Source organism: Lepus europaeus, chromosome 12, assembly GCF_033115175.1.
Source record: "Lepus europaeus isolate LE1 chromosome 12, mLepTim1.pri, whole genome shotgun sequence".
Taxonomy (NCBI): Eukaryota; Metazoa; Chordata; class Mammalia; order Lagomorpha; family Leporidae; genus Lepus; species Lepus europaeus.
Genome location: NC_084838.1, coordinates 73,704,361 through 73,728,110, shown reverse-complemented (window position 1 = coordinate 73,728,110; position 23,750 = coordinate 73,704,361). Strand labels below are relative to the sequence as shown.

The following is a 23,750-nucleotide window of genomic DNA, read 5'->3' as shown; positions in this document are numbered from 1 at the left end:
TCCAGGCACCAGGAGCACTGGGAGGCTGCGGTGGCCCCTGCAAAGGGATCCTCGCAGCCGAGCTGGGCAGTTTCCAGGCGGGAACAGTCTGGGGTCTCCACCATCTCCGCCCAGCACGCAGGCTCTGGCCTTCGGGGAGTCCAGGGCGCAAGCGTCTGAGCAAAGCCCAGGACTTGGAGACCCTGTGGGGAGCGTGCGGGGAATGGCGCCGGACCCCGCTGGGCAGAGCCTGACCACAGGCCTGGCGCGGCCCCCAGGCCAACTTAAAGTACTCGGCGGCAGGCATGGTTCCAAAAGTGTAGTTGAGGCTGGTGTCGTGGCCAGCGCTGCTGTGGCGGATGTCGGACGTCAGAGCAGCTGGGGCTGTTCCAGGTCTTGTTGCAGTGGGTCTAGGGCAGCTCGGCCGCGAAGGAGAAGAGGTGGTGCAGCGTCCTGGCGATGATGACGTTGTAGAAGAAGCCCACGTACAGCAAGATCAGGATCACCGTGAAGCCCACACCTAGGGCAAGATGGGCGGCTCAGGGAGGGGTGGGGAAGGGCCCCTACACCTTCCCAGAGGCTGCAGGGCACCTCTGAGGGACAGCGTGTGCACCGGGGTCACCCAGCTACGCCAAGGTCACCACTGCCAACGCAGCCACAGAGGCTCTGCCAGGTCAGGTCAGCTGACTCAAGGGCACTTGGGGGTGTTGTGGGCCCCCCAGGATGACCTAACCCAGGCGGTCAGGGAAGACTGGGGCCAGGCAAAACCACAAGACCCACAAAAAGCCACTGTAACTGCCCAGGGGCACCCCAGACTGCCCAAGCCACCTGTGCCACCCAGAGATGCTGGGGCCATCGTGGCACTCTGTAGCAAGGGAGTGTGGAGGTGGGCAGTGTCAGGTGAGGGAGGATGGGGTTAGCAGGGTCAGGTGGGAGAGGGTGGGGGAGGGGAGGGGAAGGTGGAGGTGGGCAGGGTCAGGTGAGGAGAGTGGGGATGGGCAGGATCAGGTGAAGAAGGGTGGGGGCAGGAAGGGTTAGGCGGAGGAGGGCAGGGGCAGGCAGGGGAAGGTGGGTGTGGGTGTGGGTGAGCAGGGTCAGGTGGGGTCAGGTGGGAGTGGGTGAGGTTGAGTAGGGTAAGGAAGGGGAGGGGAGGGGTGGACAGGGTCAGGTGTGGAGGGTGGGAATGGGCAGGGTCAGGTGGGGGAGGATGTGGGAGAGACTGATGGCAGGGTCATGTGGGGGAGAGTAGGGGCCAGCAGGGTCAGGTGGGGAAGGGTGGAAGTGGGCAGGGTCAGGTAGGGAGGATGTGGGAGGTTGGGGGTAGTCAGGGTCATTTGGGGTAGAGTGGGTGGGCGGGGGCGGGCAGGGTCAGGAGGAGTAGGGTGGGGGAGGGTAGGGGCGAGCAGGGGCAGGTGGGAGAGTGGGGGTGGGAAGGGTCATGTGTCTTCTTGCTCTTCGAGCTTTGGAGAAGCCATTTTACACCGTGAGAGCGAGGGGGTGCTGCACGGTGTTTGTGTCAGACAGGGACCAGAGTATAGGGACAGCCACGGTGTAGTGGGGGACCTGCCAGCAGTCAGCCGGGAACAACCAAGCATGGTGACTCTGTCTCTGGAGTACCCAGCTGTTGAGGGAAGCCTCAGGCTGACCACGGCCGCCCGTGGCAAAGCTTTGCGTGCGCATGCTCAGCCTCTTGGGGGCTCAGGGGAGTTCTGATGGGACGCCGGCGTGGACCTGGCTCCGGGAGGAGGGGCAGGTGTGCCCTGGTCCCCCTGTTTCTGCAGCTGGGCCAGGCTTTGCCTGCTCCCCAGCAGAGCCACCGTGGCTCTGAGGTGGGGCTGAGGCCCCTCCCTGTGATGCTGCCCCTGTGCCTGGTGAGGAGAGGGCTCCCCGCAAGGTGGCTGTGAGAGTATCAGTTGTTTGGTCCTGGCTCTGAGCTGGAAGCCAGGGCCTTAGCAGCTGCTGGCCTGGCCCCTCAGGAGCCCTGCCAGCATCCATTGGCATGGCTGCAAACCCCGGTGACGTGCGTGGGGTCTCACACACGGGAAGCCACCGCTCATCAGCCTGCCCAGGGCCACTCTCCAGATGATGTCTGAACCAGGGGTGAGCCCATCCAGGTAGGGGCCATGCAGGACGCAGTCACCTTAGTTCCAGCCCTGCCAAGGTCGGAGAAGGTGTGACACCTGCCATACCCCTACTCAGGGTGGAACTCGCCTGCCACAGCTGGCCCTGACCTCCCACACCTGCTCTGGGTCCTGACACCCACTGTCCATGCGAGCTCCTGGGACACCGCCAGAGACCAAGCCACGCAGTCCAGTTTCCTGCCGATCATATGGTCTCTGCTCATCACAGCACGGGTGTGACCCACAGAGCTCCCCGACACCTGCTGTAACACGGGGTGCAGGAAGCCAACTCCCCTCTGATTCTGTGATACCATTCACGGGCGTGGCACTGGGTACAGGGGAGAAGATGCCACTTGGGACCCCGGCGTCCCCTACAAGAGTGCCTGGGTGCAGGTCCCATCTCCGCCCAACTTAAGCTTTACACACCCTGGGAGGCAGCAAGGTAGGCCAACCACGTGGGAGACCTGCATGGAGTGAGTTCTGGGCTCTAGCTTTGGCCTGGTCCAGCTCCAGATGTTGGAGGCATTTGGGGAGTGAACGAGCAGATGGAAGATCTGCCTCTCAACTACGCGAAATTTAAAGAAAACATCAGTGAAAACGAAATGTTTCTCCTCGTCTGCTTCCCAAGAAGATCAGAGCGGCACGCGGACCTGTTTTTTTGTGCTGGTCCTGTGTGCATTTCAGTCACCTTCGTAGGAAGCAGAGCATCCCTGACCACTCCAAACATCTACCACAAAACACCCTAACTGCTTTTCATGCAATGGGACAGGCAGTGGCGCACCCACGGTGCACAGGGAACACGCAGCTCGTCTTGGCCATTATACTGCCTAGGAAGGAAGTCCTGCTAAGCCGTGTGCTCGGCGGCCCCTCTGCCTTCCACACAGCAGCACCCAGGGTGGCCCCAGTGGAGAAGCCCTTTTGGTCCCCGTGAAGGGCAGGAGAGAATTCCTCCCCTGCTGGGCGTCCTTGGTGCCTGCCTGGACTGTGCTTGCGTATGTGTGCATGCGCGTGCTTGTGTGTGTGTGTGTGCGTGTGTGCATGGGTGTGTGCATGCTTGGGTGTGTGTGTGTGCACTCAAACCAGAGACAGAGAAAGGAAGAGCTGTGGACAGACAGAGCACTCCCGCCTGCTGGCTCACTCCCCAGATGCTGGGCCAGGAACTCCATCAGGTCTTCCCGTGGGTGGCAGGGGCCCAAATGCTCAGCCATCACCACAAGCAGCTGGCATCTGCAACGGAGGAGCTGGGATTGGACGCAGGCACCCCAGTGTGGGACGCAGCTGCCAGGCCGAGGGCCCACCCACCTCACTCACAATCTCCCAGGAAATCACCATCCTGCAGATGACACAGAGCCAGGGCAGCAGAGCCCAGGCAGGAAACTGTCATCCAGGAATAGTGGTCCTGCCCATACAGAGACACAGAGCGAACCCGGCCTCCTGGCGGCTTCGCTTGGCTCTGCTGGCTACTCACTGACCAGCGCGGAGCAGCCTTGGATGCTATGACCAGATTCTGCCCTAGGGGTCCCACGCCGGCCCCCGCACACAGACCCGTCTTGGACTGGAGCCGAGGCCCCTGATGGCTGCCCACCGCCTGCATACCGGGTAGTGACGTTGTGCCCCTGGTTCACCCATGGACTCCGTTGGCACCTGCCGCTTGGGGACAGCTGGACGGCACACCGGGCTCCCCGTGTCCCCCACCCTCCTGCCGTCCCCCAGCCCAGTCCCTGCTTGGAGAGGTGAATTCAGTCTGAGTCCACATCCTGGGGCAGGGCATGGGGCCGAGTCAGGCGAGACTCAGGACTCCAAAGTAGGCCACAGGGCCACGTGCAAGAGGCGTCGCCATGGCGGGGCTACCGTGGGGCCATTCCTCTCCTACCCCCCTCCCCACCCGCTCCTCACCACAGGCTCTGAACCCCACTGGCCACCCCGACCACAGCCCTGGTCAAAGCTCTCGCAGCAGCGACTTCCAGAATGAGTCGGGCCCCCGGGCAGAGCCGGAGAGGACACAGCTAATGCTTCCGTGTCTCCAACAGCGAGCTAGGTCATGTGGCCAAGCCAGAGCTGTATACAAAGGAGAAGGTGACGCATCTGGTCTGGCACAGGCGGCCAGAGACCCCAGTGCCTTTAACGACCACAGCTCTCTGTGCTGGGATGAGCGACTGGCAGCGTGTGCAGGTGAGTCCTTGAGCACTGACCTCCCCCAGCACAATGTGGCCTCCGGGTCTCTGCCTGAGCCTCAGCCCTGCCCAGCAGGCCAGCGAGCAGAGCCAGCACCCCCGCGCCCCCCCCCCCCGGAACCAGGACGCCCTTCTCTGGGCAGCTTTGCCCCTCCCAGCGCTGACACTGACCACATCTGGGGAGACCACTGGACACGCACTCTATTCCAGACACCACAATGACTGTCCAGGGCTCAGGGGAGATGAGGCGGGCCCCTGGGTCATCTCATTGAGTGCTGGTTGTCAGGGTGGGTCCTGCCAAGGTCCTGAGCCATTGCCTCCAGGTGGCAAAGTTGGTTCAGGTGTAGGGTGCTGAGGTCTGGGATCCAATCCACTGTGCTCCCTGCCAGGTGGCTTGCTTGGGCCCTGACACCCCCGGGGCTGGGCCCCCAACAGAGATGCCACATGGCGCTCCCAGGCTCCCGTGAGGACAGAGGGAGAACACCTGGAATGGGTCAGTGCTGGGCGGGCACCAGGGCTCTCTGTGCCAGAGTTGGGGGTCTCCCCGAGGGCCCGTGGCATTGGGCTCCTTAGCTGGGGCCACTGTGGCTGACACGGGTGCCACGGAGCACTTGCTCTTACTCATGGCCGACCTGCAATCCCAGGATTCCGTGCTTCTTCCCTCTGTGTCAGCAGCCCACTTGGGAAAAAACACACACAGAAAGCAGAGCCTTATCAGCCGGGCCCTCGGTGCTGCGCCAGGATCAGAGGCCTGGGCACTTTCTTCCTCTGTGGGGAAGAAACAGCGTTCCTGGGACTCAGAGCCAGGTACAAGGACAGCTGGAGAAGCCAGTTCTCAAGGGGCCTGGGACGGCCCCCGGAGCCCCTGATAGCGGCGGTAGACGAGGGCCAGTGCTGCACTCTCGCTCGGGTGCCGACCTCAGCTTCCGTCGGCCCTGCGCACCCCAACTCCGGATGACTTTTAGAGACTGTTCCTCTGAGGGCTGTAGCCTCCTGCCTCGGCACCTCAGCCTCAGCCTGGGGTCTGCGAGGGGGCGGCGAGGCATGGAAACCTCAGAGGGGGCACCCGGCTTTACCTACCCGCCCAACAGCGATGCTGGAGGCGCTGAGCTCCGCGAAGCCTCCACTGGCTCTGGCCCAACCACACTGGGCAGTCCCAGCTTGGGCTCTTATGAGGTCGCGGGGTCTGCCCCTCCTGCCATCAGGCGTGCCCCTCCTCCCCCTGCCCCCGGCCACGCCCCACAACCCTCTCCCAGGAGCCCTGGGAGGCGGCTGTGGCCCCTGTGTCTGGATCTTCACGGCTGAGCTGGGTGCTTTCCAGGCGGGAACAGTCTGGTCCACCACCTCCACCCAGCACACAGGCTCTGGCCTTCCGGGAGTCATGGGGCACATGTCCCAGCAAAGCCCGGGACTTGGAGACCGCGTGGGGAGTGCATGGGGAAACGCACAGGACCCCACTGGGCAGAGCCCAGGCAGGTCACCCTCCTCACTGTCCCTGCGGCTGTGGCGGCAGGGACCCATTCCCTCTCCCTTCACTTCCCTGCAGCCGCCTCACACATAGGACAATACCCCTGCACCCTACCACTGCAGGTGGGCCGTGCTGGGGGACAGCTGTGGTGTCCTAGCCACACTCCCAATCCCATCGACCTGACCTGGGTCTCTGGACCCCGCTGTTCCTCCATGCCTCTGGTCAGGCGCCCGAGGTCTCAGGGCCACCAAGTACCCGCTGTCCGCAGGCATGCCATCTGCAGAGACGCGAGTACCTGGTGGTGTGCAGGCCCCCGGGTAGGGCCCAGGCCTCCACTGTGTCAGGGCGAGGAGCGAAACCCACTGTCCTTGGCCACCTCCGGTGTGCACTGCTGGGAACCAAGGGGCTGTGGGTGATGCGAAGTGGAGGGAGGCCAAGGGAACTTGCTTCTCCCTGGGTAGAGATCCAGGCAAGACGCAGGAAGCCCAGGTCCCGAGCAGCTGCATGGGGATGGCAGCTGCGCCCTCCAGGTGAGCAAACCCACCCAGCAGCTTGCCCTCCACCTCCCCATACCCTTTGCTTTTCCACTGCCCGTGGGCCCTTGTGGCTGTCAGTCCGGCCTGCACCCCTGTTCAGCAGAGCAGGGAAAGTGTCCCTTCGTGTGCCTGGCGTCAAGAGCCACGGACTCCCCACTCCTGCTGTGCCCACCCCGTGGCCTCCCTGTTCCTCCCTGCTGCTGTCCCTGTTCCTCCCGGCTTGTGCCCAGGGCAAGGCTGCCCCTGCCTAAACCCCGGAGCTGCTGCAGGCTTAGAAGGACCAGAAAGGAGGGGATGGTCACTTGGCCTCTCCGTTCTCTGGGCCGCCGTGAAACACGGACCGGGGGCTAAGACCACATTTGGTTCTGACCGTCTGCAGCCTGCGGTCCAAGGCACAAGATACCATGCACGCTGAGGGGCAGCTTCTGGGAGCTTCTTGCATCTATCCGTGGCCCTGAGTGCTTACCTCCTGACGCTGTCACGTGGGGCGGCTGTCACAGGTCGGTCTATGACCACGTGCCCTGGACTCTGAAAAGCGCCCACTGGGGTGGAGTGAGGCAACCAGGAGCCACAGCAACAGCATTCGGCTCAGTGCTCCTTCTGATCCAGGGTGGGGTGGTGGGGGGGCTGGTGGCTGTAATTCAGCAAAAAAACAAAGGCGTTTAGAAGGGCTGGGAGCCAAGCAGGAGTGCAGGGCGAGGCTGAAGGGGAAGGGACACACCTGCCACAGGCAGGCAGGGAGTGTGCCAGCCAGGCGTGCCACGTGTCACCCCGCTCCTGGGGTGAGCCCAGGGCAGCCGAGGGGGTGCTCAGACTGCTCGCTGCCTGCCTACAGAGGGTCTTCACTCTGTGTCTACTGGAGCTCCCCACTGAGCAGGGGAGGGGCAGGGGCAGAGGCTGCTGCACCTGCTGTATTCGAAGAGAACAAGTTCCTGCCAGGCTGCTGCCCCTACAGCCTCCGCCCCGGGACACGGATGTGTATTCATGGACGCCTCACACAGCCAACGGAAGTCCATGCTCAGGTACACTCTGATGCCGTCCAGGGCACCGGGCAGGGTGAGGGCACGCAGGAGCAGGGCCGTGAGCACCACGTAGGGCATGGTGGCTGTGATCCACACGACCTGTGGGTGGGGCAGCATCACCGGGCAGCAGGGGACTGGTGGCAGGGACTGGGGGGGCTCTGACCAGGGCGCCAGCACCCCAACAGCCCAAGGTTTCACAGGAGTGACCCCGTGACGTGCCTGCCTTCCCAGGCACCCTCCCAGGAATTAAAATGGAGGAATGAGATCCTTTTCTGCATTTCGTGCGAAGTTGGTGGGAAGCTGTTCTCTGGCGTGAGTCATAGGGAATCTACTTGGATTGCATAGGTGCCCTTGATCATGTGCAAACCATGGGGTGTGGGAGGACGAGGCACTGCCCAGCAGGTACGTGCAAACCACCCGGCCTCACACATGGGGACCCATCCCGGTCAGAGTGGTCTTGGCGTGCATTCAACAACGACAACACTCTCATCATCGAAAAACCACCATGTGCAGGTCTTCCTGCCGCATCCACAACTGTAGGTGCTGCCCACTGGACGCCCTGCCCCCACGGCCCCTCCACCCCAGCCATGGCCATGGGTCCACTGCCCAACCCCACCATGACCCGCATGCTCACCCCAGCCCTGACAGAGCAGGTGTCCACCGGGCAGCCTGAGCTCACCTTCCCCAAGGTCTTCACGCCCTTCCACAGGCTGAAGTAGAGCAGCTCGATGACCAGCACCAGGCAGGCTGTGAGCTCCCAGCAGGGAGGGCCCAGGTCGTCGATGCCAAGGCTCTGGTGCAGGTACAGCACCCCGTACCTGCCGAGAGGGCAGGGGGACTCTGGAGAGGGAGCTCCCGCCTGGCTGCTCCAGAAAGCCTCTGGTGGAGACTTAGGGCTGCCAGGGGATGGGCAGAGAAGCCAGCTGTGGCCTGCTGGGCCCCACAGAAAGTCAGGCCCTGGACCCTGCCCTTGCACGCAGCAGGGACGGGTGCCCTGGGTCTTGCATGGAGAAGTCTGGTGGAAGCTGCCCAGCTCTGGGCACCTGCCACCCATGGGCAGAGCATGGGAACCCTGGCAGATGTGCGTGGGGCTATCTCTGAGCAACACGTCAGGACACAGGGGCAGTGCCAGGAGCCCTGGCAGGCACATGGTGCTGGCTCTGAGTAACAATGCAGGCACACAGGTGCCTGCGCTCCTGAACACCGAGGCCCAGCTCAGCCACACGGAGGGCTACACTGTGGGCCCAGGCTCTGTCCTGGCTCCCATGGGGAGCCACGGGCAGCCCCTGCTCTCGGTCTGAGAGGTCCACCCTCCAGGGCAGAACAGGACGCAAAGTAAGAAGGGCATGGAGCTGACAGCAACACCCGAGCTCTGGTGGCCTGGAGGAAGTGGGGTGACTGACAGATGGCTGTCACATCGCAGGCTGGACCTGGAGCCCAGGCTGACCGTGAAGGCCATGCTCTGCCCTGGAGAGTAAGTGATGGGGTGGTGCTGTGGCATAGCGGGTAAAGCCACTGCCTGCAGCACCGGCATCCCATATGGGCACTGGTTCTAGTCCCGTCTGCTCCTCTTTTGATCCAGCTCCCTGCTATGGCCTGGGAAAGCAGCAGAAGATGGCAGCTTCGATCCCTGCACCCACGTGGGAGACCTGGGAGAAGCTCCTGGCTTTGGCCTGGTGAGCCTCAGCCGTTGCAGCCACTGGGGATTGAACAGGCAGATGGAAGCATGCTCTCTTGCTCTCTAACTCTTTCAAAATAAGTAAACCTTAAAAAACGGAACAAGAAAGGGGCCGCTTGCACCCAAGTTTGCTGATCGTGGGTCAGCCGAGGACCCTGGAGACAACCGCCACCTCCTTCCACAACAGCCCCAGGCAGCGAGGGGCCCGGAGGGGGTCTGGGTCTCTCCAGACTCCAGCATCAGAGGCCCTGCCGACCACCGGCTGCCTGGCAAGGGGTCGGTCAGGGACCCAGGCGCCAGCCACAGCCTGGCCAGGTGAAGCCGGCACCACCACCCTCGTCCTCTTGAGCACAAGCTGCTCTCACAGAGGCAAGGTGTGGGGTGGCAGGCAGGGCGTCCCCTGCGTACCCAACCTGTCCCGCCACCTGGGTCTCTCCTTCTCCTCGCCTCGCACCTGGCCCATGCTCTGTTCTCCTGGTCAGTCCCAGCCACCTGGGGCTTCTTTCCACCAATGACAGAAAGGTCTCCCTGGGCCAACACCTGCTGAGCCCGACCCTCCCAGGACCCCTCAGCCCAGACTGCTCTGTGTGACTGATGCCTGTCCTGCCCGCAAGCACACCAGGTGACCATGACTGAGGTTTGTGAGGAGGGGTCACTGAGCTCTCTGCCTGGTGTTCCCTTCCAAGGCAGAACAAAGGGCAGGGCTAGGGACAAGTCCTGAGCCCAGCTGTCCCCAGGCCCGAGTCGTGGTGAGCAGGGGCAGGACTGTGAGGACCCTGTCCCCTGGGTGAGAACACGCAGCCTGCTGGATGCCAGGCCATGGCCAGGGGGATGCAGGACAGGCAGTGTGGCGTCAGAGGGGCTGCTGTGTACCAGAAAGCCCCCAGTGGAGACCTAAGGGCTGCCTGGGAGCCGGAGCCCTGGCCGTATGTCCCACAGGTGCAGAGCAAGCGCACAGCAAATGGTGAGGGGATGAGCTCAGGGTGCGCAATCCACAGAGGGGGGCGCCCAAGAGGAACCAGACACAGGTGACATGGTGACAGGGGGCAATGAGCAGGAGCTGTGAGCAGTCAAGAGCACAGGTACTGTGGGCGGGGGACGGGCTCCGGGGCAGGGATGAGAGCCAGGGTGTGGACGCGCACTGCTGCAGGACTAAGGTTGGCTTGGGCAGCACCATTCGAGCACTCTGGTGGGGGTGGTAAGGGCTGCTCCCCAACGTGGCCGCACTGATGCCCTGACTCACGCACTTATAAATGGCTCAGACGGCCAACCCCACGTCCCCTGAGGCTTACCACAGTAAAAATGTCCCCAAAGACACAATAGGGAGGAAACAGGCAGCTCTACACCACAAGGAAAGTCTTGGGTTGGAAGAGACGTGACAGCAGGCGGCAGAGACTCGGGGAGTGCCTGAGACAGTGACCCCGGCCAGCCCAGCACCACCACTGTTGAGGACCCCGTTTCTGCTGTGGTAACAGCGGCAACAGCTCGGGGCTTGTGCTGTGGGGAGACAATCTCCACAACAGCACAGAAGAGGCCACGCGCCATCAGCACTCAGCCTGGAGCTCTGGCGGCACTCACAAGCCACCCCTGACAAGGACAAGCTAAGGACCCGTGTCATGAGCAGTCACTGATAATTTAGACAGCAGGATGCTTCAGCTTAGCTCTCAAGCAGGAATGAGAGGAGAGAAACAAGGAAGAGACTGGGCCTGGGGCAGCGGGGTAAGGGGAGGTTGTTGACCACAGGCCCCACCCAGCCCCCAGGCCAACTTACTGAAAGTACTGGGCCACAGGCATAGTCCCAAAGGTGTGGTTGATGCTGGTGTCCTGGCCAGCGCTGTCATGGCGGGCGTCGGAGCAGCTGGGGCTGTTCCAGTTGCTGCAGTGGGTCCAGAGCAGCTCGGCCTCGAAGGAGGAGAAGAGGTAGTGCAGCGCCCAGGCGATGATGATGTTGTAGAAGAAGCCCATGTACAGCGAGATCAGGATCACCGTGAAGCCCACACCTAGGGCAAGATGGGTGGCTCAGAGAGGGGTGGTGAAGGGCCCCCTGCACCTTCCCAGAGGCTGCGGGGCACCTCTGAGGGACCGCCTGTGCACCGGGGTCACCCAGCTACGCCAAGGTCACCACTGCCAACACAGCCATGGAGGCTCCGCTAGGTCAGGTCAACTGACTCAGGGACACTTGGGGGTGTTGTGGGCCCCCCAGGATGACCTCACCCAGGCGGTCAGGGATGAGTAGGCCCAGGCAAAACCACAAGACTCGGATAAAGCCACTGTGACTGCCCAGGGACACCCCAGACTGCCCATGCCACCTGTGCCACCCAGAGATGCTGGGGCTTTCGTGGCCCTCTGTAGCTGCCCATGCCCCCAAGGCCACAGCAACAGCAACATCTGGAGCCACGCCCCCAAGACCACAGCCTCAGCACCATCTGGAGCCAGGCCCCCAAGGCCACAGCAACAGCACCATCTGGAGCCAGGCCCCAAGGCCACAGTAACAGCACCATCTGAAGACACGCCCCCAAGGCCACAGCAACAGCATCATCTGGACCCATGACCCAGGACCACAGGCAACAGCACCATCTGCTGCCACATTCCCCAAGGCCACATAGGCAACAGCACCATCAGGGGCCACTCATGGCACTCAGGGCCACCCCAACCACACCCAAGTGTCTAGGACATCCCAGGGCCACACAAGACTACCACAGGGGAGGTGAGAGTTTGGGCAGGAGTTTGGTTATGACAAGGCTGTGAGGCACATATTCTATAGGGAGTGCTGGGCTTGGGTGGGGCAAGCAGGGTCAGATGGGGGAGGGTGGGAGAGGCTGGAAGTGGGCAGGGTCAGGTGGGGGTGGGTGGGTCAAGCAATGTCAGGTGGAGTCAAGGGAGGGGTAGGTAGGGTCATGTGGGGAAGAGTTGGAGAGGCTGGGGTGAGCAGGGTCAGGTGGGGGTGGGTGGTGTTGAGTGGGGTCAGGTGGGGGTGGGTAGGGTCAGGTGGGGGTGGGTAGGGGTGGGTGGGGGCTGGCAGGGTCAGGTGAGGTCAGGTGGGAGAGGGTGGGGGTGGGCAGGGTCAGGTGGGTGCGGGTGGGGTCGAGTGGGTCTGGTGGGGGTGGGAAGGGTCAGTTGGGGGTGGGTAGGAATGGATGGGGGTGAGCAGGGTCAGGTGAGGTCAGGTGGGGGTGGGTGAGATTGAGCAGGGTCAGGTGAGGAACAGCTGGGGCTGTGCAGCGTCAGGTAGAGGTGGGTGAGGGAAGGTGGAGGTGGGCAGTGTCAGGTGGGGGAGGCTGGGGTGAGCAGGGTCTGGTGGGAGAGGGGAGGAGAGGGTGGAGGAGGGTGGGGGTGGGGAAGGTCAGTTGGGGAGAGTGGGGATGGGCAGGATCTGATGAAGAAGGGTGGGGGCGGGTAAAGTTAGGTGGGGGAGGGCAGGGGCAGGCAAGTTCAGGTGGGTATAGGTGGGGGTGACCAGGGTCAGGTGGGGTCAGGTGGAAGTATGTGAGGTTGAGCAGGGTCAGGTAGGGGAGGGGAGGGGTGGACAGGGTCAGGTGGGGAGGGTGGTAATGGGCAGGGTCAGGTTGGGGATGGTGGGGGCGGGTAGGGTCAGGTGGGCATGGGAGGGGGTGTACAGGGTCAGGTGGGGAAGGGTGGGCATGGGTGGGGGTGGACAGGGTCAGGTGAGGAGGGTGGGGGGTAGGCAGGGTCATGTGGGGGAGGGTGGGGTGGGCAGGGGTGGCAGGGTCAGGTGGAGTAGGGTGGGGGAGGGTAGGGGCCAGCAGGGTCAGGTGGGGAGGGTGGGGGCGAGCAGGGGCAGGTGGGAGAGTGGGGGTGGGAAGGGTCATGTGTCTTCTTGCTCTTCGAGCTTTGGAGAAGCCATTTTCCACCGTGAGAGCGAGGGGGTGCTGCACGGTGTCTGTGTCAGACGTGGACCAGGAGTGCAGTTCACTGCCTTGGAGAAGACGCCAGGGCAGACACGGCGCAGTGGGGGACCTGCCAGCAGCCAGCCAGGAACAACCAAGCATGGTGACTCTGTTTCTGGGGTCCCTGGGTTTCCAGGGAAGCCTCAGGCTGAACACGGGCGCCCGTGGGAAAGCTTTGTGTGCACGTGCTCAGCCTCTTGGGGGCTCAGGGGAGTTCTGATGGGACGCTGGCATGGACCTGGCTCCGGGAGGAGGGGCGGGCTATGCCCTGGTTCCCCTGAACCCAGCGCTGTGTCCACAGCTGAGTCAGGCTTTGCCTCCTCCCCAGAGGAGCCGCCGTGGCTCTGAGGTGGGGCTGAGGCCCCTCCCTGTGATGCTGCCCCTGTGCCTGGTGAGGAGAGGGCTCCCCGGCAGGGTGGCTGCGAGCGTCTCAGTTGTGGGCTCCTGGGCTCTGAGCTCGAAGCCAGGGCCTTAGAAGCTGCTGGCCTGGCCCCTCAGGAGCCCTGCCAGCGTCCCCTGGCATGGCCGCAAACCCCGGTGACGTGAGTGGGGTCTCACTCACGGGAAGCCACCATTCATCAGCCTGCCCAGGGCCACTCTCAGGCCTGACGTCTGAACCAGGGGTGAGCCCATCCAGGTAGGGGCCATGCAGGACGCAGTCACCCAAGTACCAGCCCAGCCAAGGTCGGCGAAGGTGTGGCACCTGCCACACCCCTGCTCAGGGTGGAACTCGCCTGCCACAGCTGGCCCCGGCCGCCAACACCTGCTCTGGAACCCGACACGCACTGTCCATGGGAGCTCCTGGGACCACCAGCAGAGACCCAGCCCCACAGTGCAGCTTCCTGTCCACACATGGTCTCTGCTCATCACAGCACGGGCGCGCCCCATAGAGCTATCCGACACCTGCTGTAACATGGGGTGAAGGAAGCCAACTCCCCTCTGTTTCCTGTGATACCAGTCATGGGCGTGGCACTGGGAGCAGGGGAGAAGATGCCACTTGGGATCCCGGTGTCCCCTACGAGCGTGCCTAGGTGCAGGTCCCATCTATGCACGACCTCAGCTTCCCGCTCCCTGGGAGGCAGCAGGTGAGGGCTACCCACGTGGGAGACCTGGATGGAGTGAACTCTGGGTTCCAGCTTTGGCCTGACCCAGCTCTAGATGTTGGAGGCATTTGGGGAGTGAACGAGCAGATGGAAGATCTGCCTCTCAACTACGCGAAATTTAAAGAAAATTTAAAGAAAACATTAGTGAAAAATGAAATGTTTCTCCTTGTCTGCTTCCCAGGAAGCTCAGAGCGGCACGCGGACCTGTTTTTTTGTGCTGGTCCTGTGTGCGTTTCAGTCACCTTTGTAGGAAGGAGAGCATCCCTGACCACTCCAAACGTCTACTACAAAACACCCTAACTGCTTTTCATGCAATGGGACAGGCAGTGGCGCACCCACGGTGCACAGGGAACACGCAGCTTGTCTTTGGCCATGAAACCGCCTAGGAAAGAAGTCCTGCTAAGTCGTGTGCTTGGCGGCCCCCTCTGCCATCCACACAGCAGCATCCAGGGCGGCCCCGGTGGAGCAGCCCTTCTGGTCCCCGTGAAGGGCAGGAGAGAATTCCTCCCCTGCTGGGCGTCCTTGGAGCCTGCCTGGACTGTGCATTCGTAGTTGTGCATGTGTGTGAATGTGTGTGTGCGTGGGTGTGTGTGCATGGGTGTGTGTGCATGCATGGGTGTGTGTGTGTATGCACATGTGTGTGCACTCAAACCAGAGACAGAGAAAGGAAGAGCTGTGGACAGACACAGCACTCCCGCCTGCTGGCTCACTCCCCAGATGCTGGGCCAGGAACTCCATCAGGTCTTCCCGTGGGTGGCAGGGGCCCAAATGCTCAGCCATCACCACAAGGAGCTGGCATCTGCAGCTGAGCTGGGATTGGACGCAGGCACCCCAGTGTGGGACGCAGCTGCCAGGCCGAGGGCCCGCCCACCTCACTCACAATCTCCCAGGAAATCAGCATCCCGCAGACGACACAGAGCCTGGGCAGCAGAGCCCAGGCAGGAAACCGTCATCCAGAATCATCGTGGTCTCGTCCACACAGAGACACAGAGCGAGCCCGGCCTCCTGGCAGCTTCGCTTGCCTCTACTGGCCGCTCACTGACCGGCATGGAGCAGCCTGGGCAGCTATGAGCAGATTCTGTCCTGGGAGCCCCACGCCGGCACCCGCACACAGACCCGTCTCGGACTGGAGCCGAGGCCCCTGACGGCTGCCCACTGCCTGCAGGCCAGGCAGTGTCGTGGTGCCCCTGGTTCACCCAAGGACTCCGTTGGCATCTGCCGGCTTGGGGACAGCTGAACGGCACGCCGGGCTCCCTGTGTCCCACTACCTCCTGGGCCATCGGCACTGCAGCACCAGCCCCACTTCGGATCTATCTCCCTGCTCCCAGCAGCAATGCGTGGAGGCTATGGACAACAGAAGTAAGGATGCACTCACCTCCTGACTCCTGGTTCCTTCCCCAGATCTGGGATTTTTTTTTTTCCAAGAAGACACAGCACCCCTGCCTGGCTTGTCCCCTCTTCCCTGAGCCACGTGACTGCACGGGCATCGTGGCAGGGACACCGACCTGCCCCAGGGCGGGGAGCACGCCTACGTGGCCACGCAGTGTGCATGGGGACCCTTTCCTCTGCCACGCCAGGCTCCTCCTGCTCCTGAGGACGGAGCAGCTGGCTGTGGGACTGGAGTCCAGGCCCCAACTATCCAGCAGCCGGGGTGACCCTCTCCATGTCCTCGCAGGGCCCGGGCACGTGAAGACCACGAGTCTCCCTTGCTCTGGCCCTGCCGCCTCCAGTGCGCAGTGACCATGGTGGCGAGGTTCGTGAGGCACAGGGCTGCTCCGAGGGGGGCGGGGCTGGGGTGGGGGTGACTGCTCTGAGGGGTCTGGCGAGGCGTGGGGGTGACTGCTCGGAGGGGGGCGTGGCAGGGGTGGGGTGGAGGGGAATGCTGGTGCCTGCAGCAAGATGGGCCACAGGGAAGCAGAGGAGTGGGCGGCGCTGGCCTCTCCCAGTCCCTCCTCCCAGGGACTTCTGGTCGGGTCCAGCGTCCGGGAGGACGTCGGGGACTCCCTGAGGGTTTCTGGGGGCAGATCCGGGGCGCTGTGCTCTCCCCAAGCGGCCCGCGCTCTGTCCGGGCCCAACAGGGAGTGGTGGAGCCGGGGACTCAGGGGTGGGGGTCCCCAGCCACACCAGCCGCCCCGCAACACCAGTCCCAGGACATGTTCAAAACAGAACTCAGAGCAACCAACGGCCACACACGTCTGCCTTCTGCACGCGCCCGCCAACGGTTGCGGGATCAGAATGTTCCAGAACCTCTTGGCCAGCGGCAGGAGCCACTCGGCCTCTCCCATGCGGGCTCCCAGCCACCTGGCTTGTCCGGTGCCGCCCAGCGAACACGGCGAAGAAAACATGCCCTCCAGTACCAAGTCCCCCGTTTCATTGACCCCCGGCCGCGGTGGGGCGGCCCTCAGGAGGAGCAAACGTCCCCCCTCAGGGACGCGGCGACGCCGGCCCCGTCATCGGCCACGCGCGAGGATCCTCTCGGCTCGCTGGCCTCCGTCACTGGCCGCCCCGGGCCCCCCACGGGAACCCCGACTCCGCGTCCCGGGCCGAGGCGGGCCAAGCAGCAAAGCGGTTGCCGCTGTCCGCAGCCCGCCCCGCGGCCCCGCGGGCCTCCCCGCATTAGTCCGGCTGCCGCGCAGCAGCCTCCGCCTGCGGCCCGCGCCGTCCGCGCCGAAGTCCGCGCAGAAGCCGCTGGCCGGCGTCTGCTCGCGCCGCAGGACCTCCTCCGCGAAGCCAGGCGCGCCTGAGCGAACCTGCGGAAGCCGTCTGCGCACAAGGCGGCCGCGTGGGTGTGGGGCCCGGGCCTGGACCCTCGGGCGCCCCCCCGCTGGTCCTGCTCTGGGGAACCCTAAAAACAGAGGGCACGCGGCCCGCATGCTCGCACAGCAGTGGCGGGGCTCCGGCAGGGCCGCGCGGGGTCCCCACTCACCAAACGTGATCCTCCCGTTGTCGTCCGCGTCGATGGCTCGGAACAGCTCGGTCACGCCGAGCTCCGCCACGCCCAGCGCGGTCTTGAGGACGCGGGACAGGGCGTCCTCATCGATGCTGCCGTCCTCCTGGGCGCCGAACACCTGCAAGGCCAGGCGGCTCAGGCGGGCCCGCTCCGGCTCCCCGCATACTCGGCTGGGCCGAGCGGGGGAATGGGGGCGCATGCAGCCCCCGGCCTCGGGCGCCTGCCGGGTTCTCAGTGCGCAGAGAGAGCGCGGACCCGAGGGCGGCCGCGCAGGACGCAGCGGCGCGCGCCCCCTGGTGGCCGCGGGGAGGACCGCGGGCTAGCCAGCACCTGCTCAGCTTTTGGCGACTTTGCCAAACACAAGGGGGACAGGCAGGTGCGTCAGACGTGGCCCCCAGCCTGGCTGCTTCCCACACAGACTGCGAGGTGCTGTCTGAGGCAGGGCCAGCGGCCGAGGGCGGCCCTGCTGCGGTGTCCCCGCCCTCCCCAGGCAGTCGCGCCTGGCCAGCGGGAGGACGGCCAGGCTCCATGCTGCTGTTTGTGCAAGCGGCAGCTGAGCCCTGGGGGCGCCTGCCAGATCCCAGGCCATGACTGGGGGCAGGGTCCCCGGGGCCCAGCTGGGCAAGCATCAGGCTCTGCAGGTGGGGGCAGGGCAGCGAGAGAGAGGCGGCTTCTGGACTTGGTGTCAGGGTCTCGAGACCGGCCCCCCCGACAGGCACCCGTTCTGCAGCGCGGGCGGCCCTGGAGTCACTGTGAAGAGAGCTGCGACCCCAGTGGGTGGGTGGCACACAGGTGTGCGTCCTGCGATTCAGACGTGCTGCAGCTGGGGGCAGCTACGTGTCCCTGCCCAGGCCTCAGCCGCCGCTCCGTGCCTTTCCTGCGAGCGTGGTCGGACCTGGAGCACACGGGGCGAGTCTTCCAGCCCACGGACCAGCAGCCGCCGGGCAGGTGACACTCGAGGGGCCGTGGAGCGGGGCCGCGGACCCCACAGATCAATGCACGTGGAGCCGCACTTGCCTTGAACGCCAGCTGGATGGTGTCCAGGGTCCGGGGCGGCCTGCAGACCACCGACAGGGCGACCAGGAACTCGCGCAGGCCCACCTCGCCGGCCCGCCCTGCGTGGGAGACGCCAGCTCAGCAGAGGCTCAGCCCTCCCGCCGAGGGAGCCCATGGTGCCCACCCAGCCGCCTGGAACCACTGGCGCCAGGTACCTATGGGGCACCCACGGCCCTGCTGTCACTCACTGGGAAGGCGGGACTCGGGCGAAGGGGCTCAGCACGTGGCCTGCGTGCGGCCACGCCAGCACCTGGGCAGGAGCAGGCCTGAGGGATTTCCGGTGGAGGACGGCACCGGCCCAGATCCCAGGGGGCTGCCCACACATGCAGAGCCGGGACGTGGGGACGGTGGAACCTGAGTGAAAAGCCCCAGAGCCCAGGCGTGCTTGGCCGCCAGGAATGATGGGGAAGTCGAGTTTCCTCATCACTGGGGTGGTGGGGGGGGGGACAGGTTCCCCATCCATGGTTTCAAACGCCCCCACTGGAAAGCCAGGGTCTCAGGGGCCCACCTCGTCAAACAGTGCAAACAGGTCCTCCAGCGTGAGTGACATGGCCACCTCCAGGCACTCGGCGAACTGCGCCAGGCTGACCTTGCTACGCAGCCGCGTCTCGGCACACTCCCAGTACCTGCCAGATCTTGCTCCAGCCTCTCTGGCTTCAGCCTAAACCAAGGAGACCACAGCATGCACAGGTGGGATGGCTCCTGCAGGTGAGGGCGAGGGCGAGGGCGAGGGTGGGCTCTGTCCCCGAACGGCCCTCAGTGCCCAGCTCTGGGGCACAGGGTGCACTGAGGTTGGTATTTTGAACAAAACAAACAAGCGAGGGGCAGTAGGGCCACTGTTCCCCACCCCGCTGCTGGCTTCCTCCTGCACGAGAACATGGTGCTCACCCCAGGCCCCGCACGAGCCTGGCAAACTCCAGGAGGCAGGTGTCCACGGGCAGCCGGAGCTGTCCCTCCACCAGGGCCAGCTGACAATCCTCAAACGTGTAGTCGGTCACCGAGACTCCCAGGGTCCTGGAAGACACGGGCGCCCGTGCTTGCTCACTTGCTCGGCCAGACCTCACCGTGCCCCTGGGGTGACAGGGCAGAGAGGCCCCCACCTGTCCATCACTGAAACACCCAGGGCCCTGTAAGACACAGGGGCGCCCGCCTGGCTGCCCACCTGCAGCACGCAGCCGGCGTACCTGCTGCTGACCAGCAATGGGAACCTGGAGGAAGAGGGGGGACGTGGGGGCCCCTGCCTGAGATGCGGCACCAAACCCCATCTGCTCCACCCAGGGCTCTGAGTCCCGAGGAGCAGGCCTTTCACCAGCCCCCGGAACATCACTCTCTGTGTGCAGCGCCCCCGGGGGGCACCATGAGCCACAGAGGAGCGCGAGGCCAGGTTCACACTGAGCCCCAAGCTCTTGGGCTTCCCGCGACCCGGGCCTGGCCTGCATGAAAGCAAAGTTTGCTTGTGCAGGAAATCTAGTGAGCAGAACTCCCCAGGAATCCCTGCGGCCGAGTCACCGGGACACAGCTCACAGCCTGGAGGAAGGCACGGGACAGCTTGGTGACTGCCCCAGGAACCAGCCAGGCCCATGTTTTGGGGGGAGGCGGGGCGGCCTGAGCTTGCACATGGCTCCCTGGCTGTGCCCAGGGCTGTGACACGCCCCTCCCAGGATGCTGACGGGAACTTGGCGGCTGCACTCAGCACAGGGAACACACAGTCTGGCAGGGAGGGGCGAGGGTCCCACTAACAAGAGAAGACCCTCCCTGGCTGCACCAGCCAGGCACAGGGCCAGGGCCCCGGGGTCTGGATCCTGCCAGTGGCTCACACACAGCGCCTGGGGGCGTGTGTGGCAGGAGCTGGGGAGGGACTTGGCAGTCTGACTTAGTGGAGCTGTGCCACTGGCGCACTCTGCTACCCCCACATCGAGTTCCTCGAAATCTGTAAACAGGTGGCTTTAGACCCTCCACTGGTGACCTCTGGTGGACTTTTGTGAAATCTCGTCTCCTCCCCAGGGCCCGGCGCCCGCCTGGGGGCCTGGACGTGGAGAGTGAGCATGATGAAAACTTGCGAGGAGGGCAGAACTCAGACTTTCAGCTGCACTGGAGCGCATCCTCCTTTTGCTCAGAACTCGGGGAGACCGCCCGCCCCAGCGTGTGCCAGGGAAGAGGCCAGGCGGACAGGCGGTGCCGTCGGCCGAGCCTGAGTCACCGGGTCACCTGGAGCCCCCGAAGCCGGTTCCACAAGGGCCGGCATGGCATGGGCACGCTGGCTGGGACAGCGAGGCATGTACACTGCCCAGGCCTTCGCTGGGGAGGGGCTGGTGGGAGCAAGAGCCGCCAGCGCTGCTGGCCACACAGATGGGGGCTGCAGCAATGCTACCAGAGCCGGCCCCATTCTGGCCCATGCACCAGAGCCAGTGAGAAGGGTTAGGAGCCCTGTTGACCATGTGGGCTGAGGACCACCAGGCCCTGAATCCTGTCCAGGCCGGTGCTGTGCCAGACCCTCGCAGCCCTGGTGTCGGTGGCTATGGGCGGGACCAGAGCCTGTGAAACCCACAGCTATCAGCCAAGGTCCTCGGAGGAACTGAGCACTGCCTGTTGGTGGCGCCCACACAGCTCATTCACCGTGGCCTTGGCAGCACCGCAGCGGGGGACGCCGGCCCCGCACAGGGAGGACACGCTCACTCACTGGGCCATGACGTGCCGCACGTTGCTGGAGAACAGGGTGGGGTCTCTCTTCTCCTCCTTGGAAGGGCTGTACATGGGGAGGAACTGAGGACACGGAGAAGCCACGTCCTTCCACGGGCGTCACACACACCAGCCCCCCCAGTGCCACCACTGGCGACTGCTGGCAAATAGCTCTGTCAGGGCTCTGTTGTGACAACCATGCTCAACACTGTCATACACTCACACACATAAACTCACAACGCGCACATACACACTCACACCCACACAACACAATGCACACACGCACCCACAATGATGCTGGTGCTGTATGCACACATGTACCACACATGCGAGTGCACACTCAACCCAGAATGTGTGTGATGCACACACATGTGCACCATGCAAACATGAGAGGCAGACGACCATCACTAGCTCCCTTTCCTGCAATGCTGATGTTTACGAACACGGGAACATCCCAAGGTCCCATCAGTTCTTCCCGCATAATCCTACTCTGTCACCCATGGCCACATCTGCCAAATGACTCAACATGCAGGGGCCCTCACGTCGACATCAGCGTCTCAAGTGAGTCTCGGAGGAATTCTGCAAAGCCCTCGGGTTTCTCTTCAGTTCTTACAGTTAGGAACCAGAGCTGGCAGAGCCACTGAGGACTAGGCAGGCCCTGCGTGGAGCCCACGCATGCCCCGGCTCTGTGCTCCCCAGCCGGGCGACAGCCCCCACACCCACCACGGGGAGCCCACAGGCCATGCTGAGAAGCAGGGCGGCAGCTCTGGCACCAACCATGAGTGGCTCATCTCCCATGGAATCGGGTGCCCTGCTGGAAGCCTGCTTGTATGTTAGCATCACTCAATGCCTACTGGGAGAATTCTCCCACTGAATACATAGCTGCTTATAGACTCATCTTTAATTTTCAGGTACAGGCACAGCACCCCAGTTTTAAGAGAAAACTATTCCTTGTGCACTCGGCTGCAGACTTGGAGCTGTTCAGTTTAGCCAAGAGGGTGGGTGTCAGGCCCTGGAGACCTGCGTGCGGCAGGCCAACAGCAGGAGGGTGGGTCACGTCACTTGACCAAGGGCTCCCCGTCTGTGCCCCGTTCTCATGCCCTTAAGGTACACCAGCTACAGTAAAAGAATAATGTTCTTTGCTTCCTGTGCATTTCAAGACCCTATCTGAATGGCTCAAAAATCATGCAAGAGGGGCCGGTGCTGTGGCACAGTGAGTTAATGCCCTGGTCTGTAGTGCCAGCATCCCATGTGGGTGCTGGTTCAAGTCCTGGCTGCTCCACTTCTGATCAAGCTCTCTGCTGTGGCCTGGGGAAGCAGTAGAAGATGGCCCAAGTCCTAGGGCCCCTGCACCCACGTGGGAGACCCGGAAGAAGCTGCTGGCTCCTGGCATCGGATCGGTGCAGCTCTGGCCGTTGTGGCCATCTGGGGAGTAAACCAGTGGATGGAAGATCTTTCTCTCTCTCTCTCTCTCTCTCTACCTCTCTCATAACTCTGTCTTTCAAATAAATAAAGTAAATCCTTAAAAAAAAATCACACAAGACACAAAGTCATAGAATCCAGAAGCCTCTTCTGAGGAACCCTGAGGAGTGGAAACACAAGGAGCGAGACAGGACAAAGAGCCTTATACAGGTACAGGTCTCAGCATGACACCACATACTGTGTCCTTACAGCGCTCGGCACAGCACTGCAACACCGCGTCCACACGGCTCTATGTGTGAGATCACCGTGTTCACATAGCTCTCAGTGTGACTACAACACTGCATGGATACAAGTCTCACAACCAGCCGTCTGCAAACATCTCAATGTAACACGGCACTTATAAGCCACAGAGTCCCCATCCTCAACACGGCACTTGCATGACTGCACGTGTGCTGTGTGACACCATGACACTGGGAAATACGAGACGTAAATGTTGCACAATATGCATCCATACAAAGCTCGATTTCCATTTGACTGTGAAACTGGCGCAGGGTGAGCCATAGGATTTTCAACCTACAGACGACACATTGAACAGCCTGACATTGGTTACGAGCAGGATCCTGACTTCCTCTAGGCTTCCTGGCTTCCTGCTGCTGAGCCACTCCCACCCAGCACCGCCCTCACTGCAGGGTGCGAGTGCGCGGCTGCTGCCTTCTCACCTGTCCCCTTCCACACCGGCTCCCCCCAGCTCAGGACACCTGCCCTGTCATGGCTGCATCCAGGGATTCTCAGGCCCTCAGTGGGTTCTGGGCAGACGTGGAGTTGTGAACTCAGGGCTCTGAGGCAACAGATGAGAGTCCTTGGGGAGTCAGCCTGGGTCCTCTGGGGCTCTGGGGACACGGGGGGAACGACCTGGGGGAAGACAGAGACCCAGCACCTATGCAGCGCCAGGGGAGGGCAGGACGAGCATGCCGACTGCAGTCACTATCGCTTCTGTTCCTCTCTTGTCCGCAGGACACCATCACATGGACGTGGCAAGGACCTGGAGTGTAAGTTGGACACCACAGTGTCTCTGTGCTGCCGTCCCAGTGGCTGCTGTGGGTGGACTCACTGCATTTCACAGCAGCTAGGTTCAGTCCTTTATGAGGTCTGACGACCCCCGCGGAGCCCTGGGTCCCCTGTGGACACCTGTGAGGGCTGACGGCCCCCGCAGGGCCCCAGGGCCCCTGTGGACCCCTGTGAGGGCTGACAGCCTCTGTGGGGCCCTGGGTCCCCTGTGAGACCCCTGTGAGTGCTGACAGCCCCCACGGGGCCCTGTGTCCCCTGTGGGACACCTCCTCCTCCTGCCTTGTGTCCACTCAGCAGTTCCCTTTGTTGCCTGGTGGTCCCCGTGTGGAACCCGAGTCCCAGGCAGCCCCAGTGACAGGCACCCAGCGCAGACCATGCTGGGGAGGGTGGCCCTGCTGCTGCTCTCGAAGAAGCTGGAAGTGGGTGTGGTCGCCAGGCAGCCTCCTGCTTGCCAAGGTGTCAGGAGCAGGACTCGGGGGGGGGGGGGGGGCAGGAGGGGTGCTTCCCAGAGGCTGGGACAAGGCTGGGGGCACATGTGGCCTGGCTGGGGCCGACAGTGCAGAGCGGGGACAGGCTGGCAGGGAGGA

At 63.4% G+C, this 23,750-nt stretch overlaps 1 protein-coding gene across 1 annotated transcript; it reads right to left on the bottom strand.

Moving 5' to 3' along the window:
• Nucleotides 1-16,438: 16,438 nt before the first annotated feature.
• On the bottom strand, nt 16,439-23,211 carry LOC133771029 (lysophosphatidylcholine acyltransferase 1-like). Its single transcript, XM_062206771.1, is given in 8 exon segments — nt 16,439-17,056; nt 17,956-18,053; nt 18,499-18,624; nt 18,627-18,655; nt 18,883-19,008; nt 20,675-20,757; nt 22,602-22,668; nt 23,207-23,211. Coding segments are annotated over 8 exon segments (1,152 nt in total).
• Between the last annotated feature and the right edge of the window lie 539 nt (nt 23,212-23,750).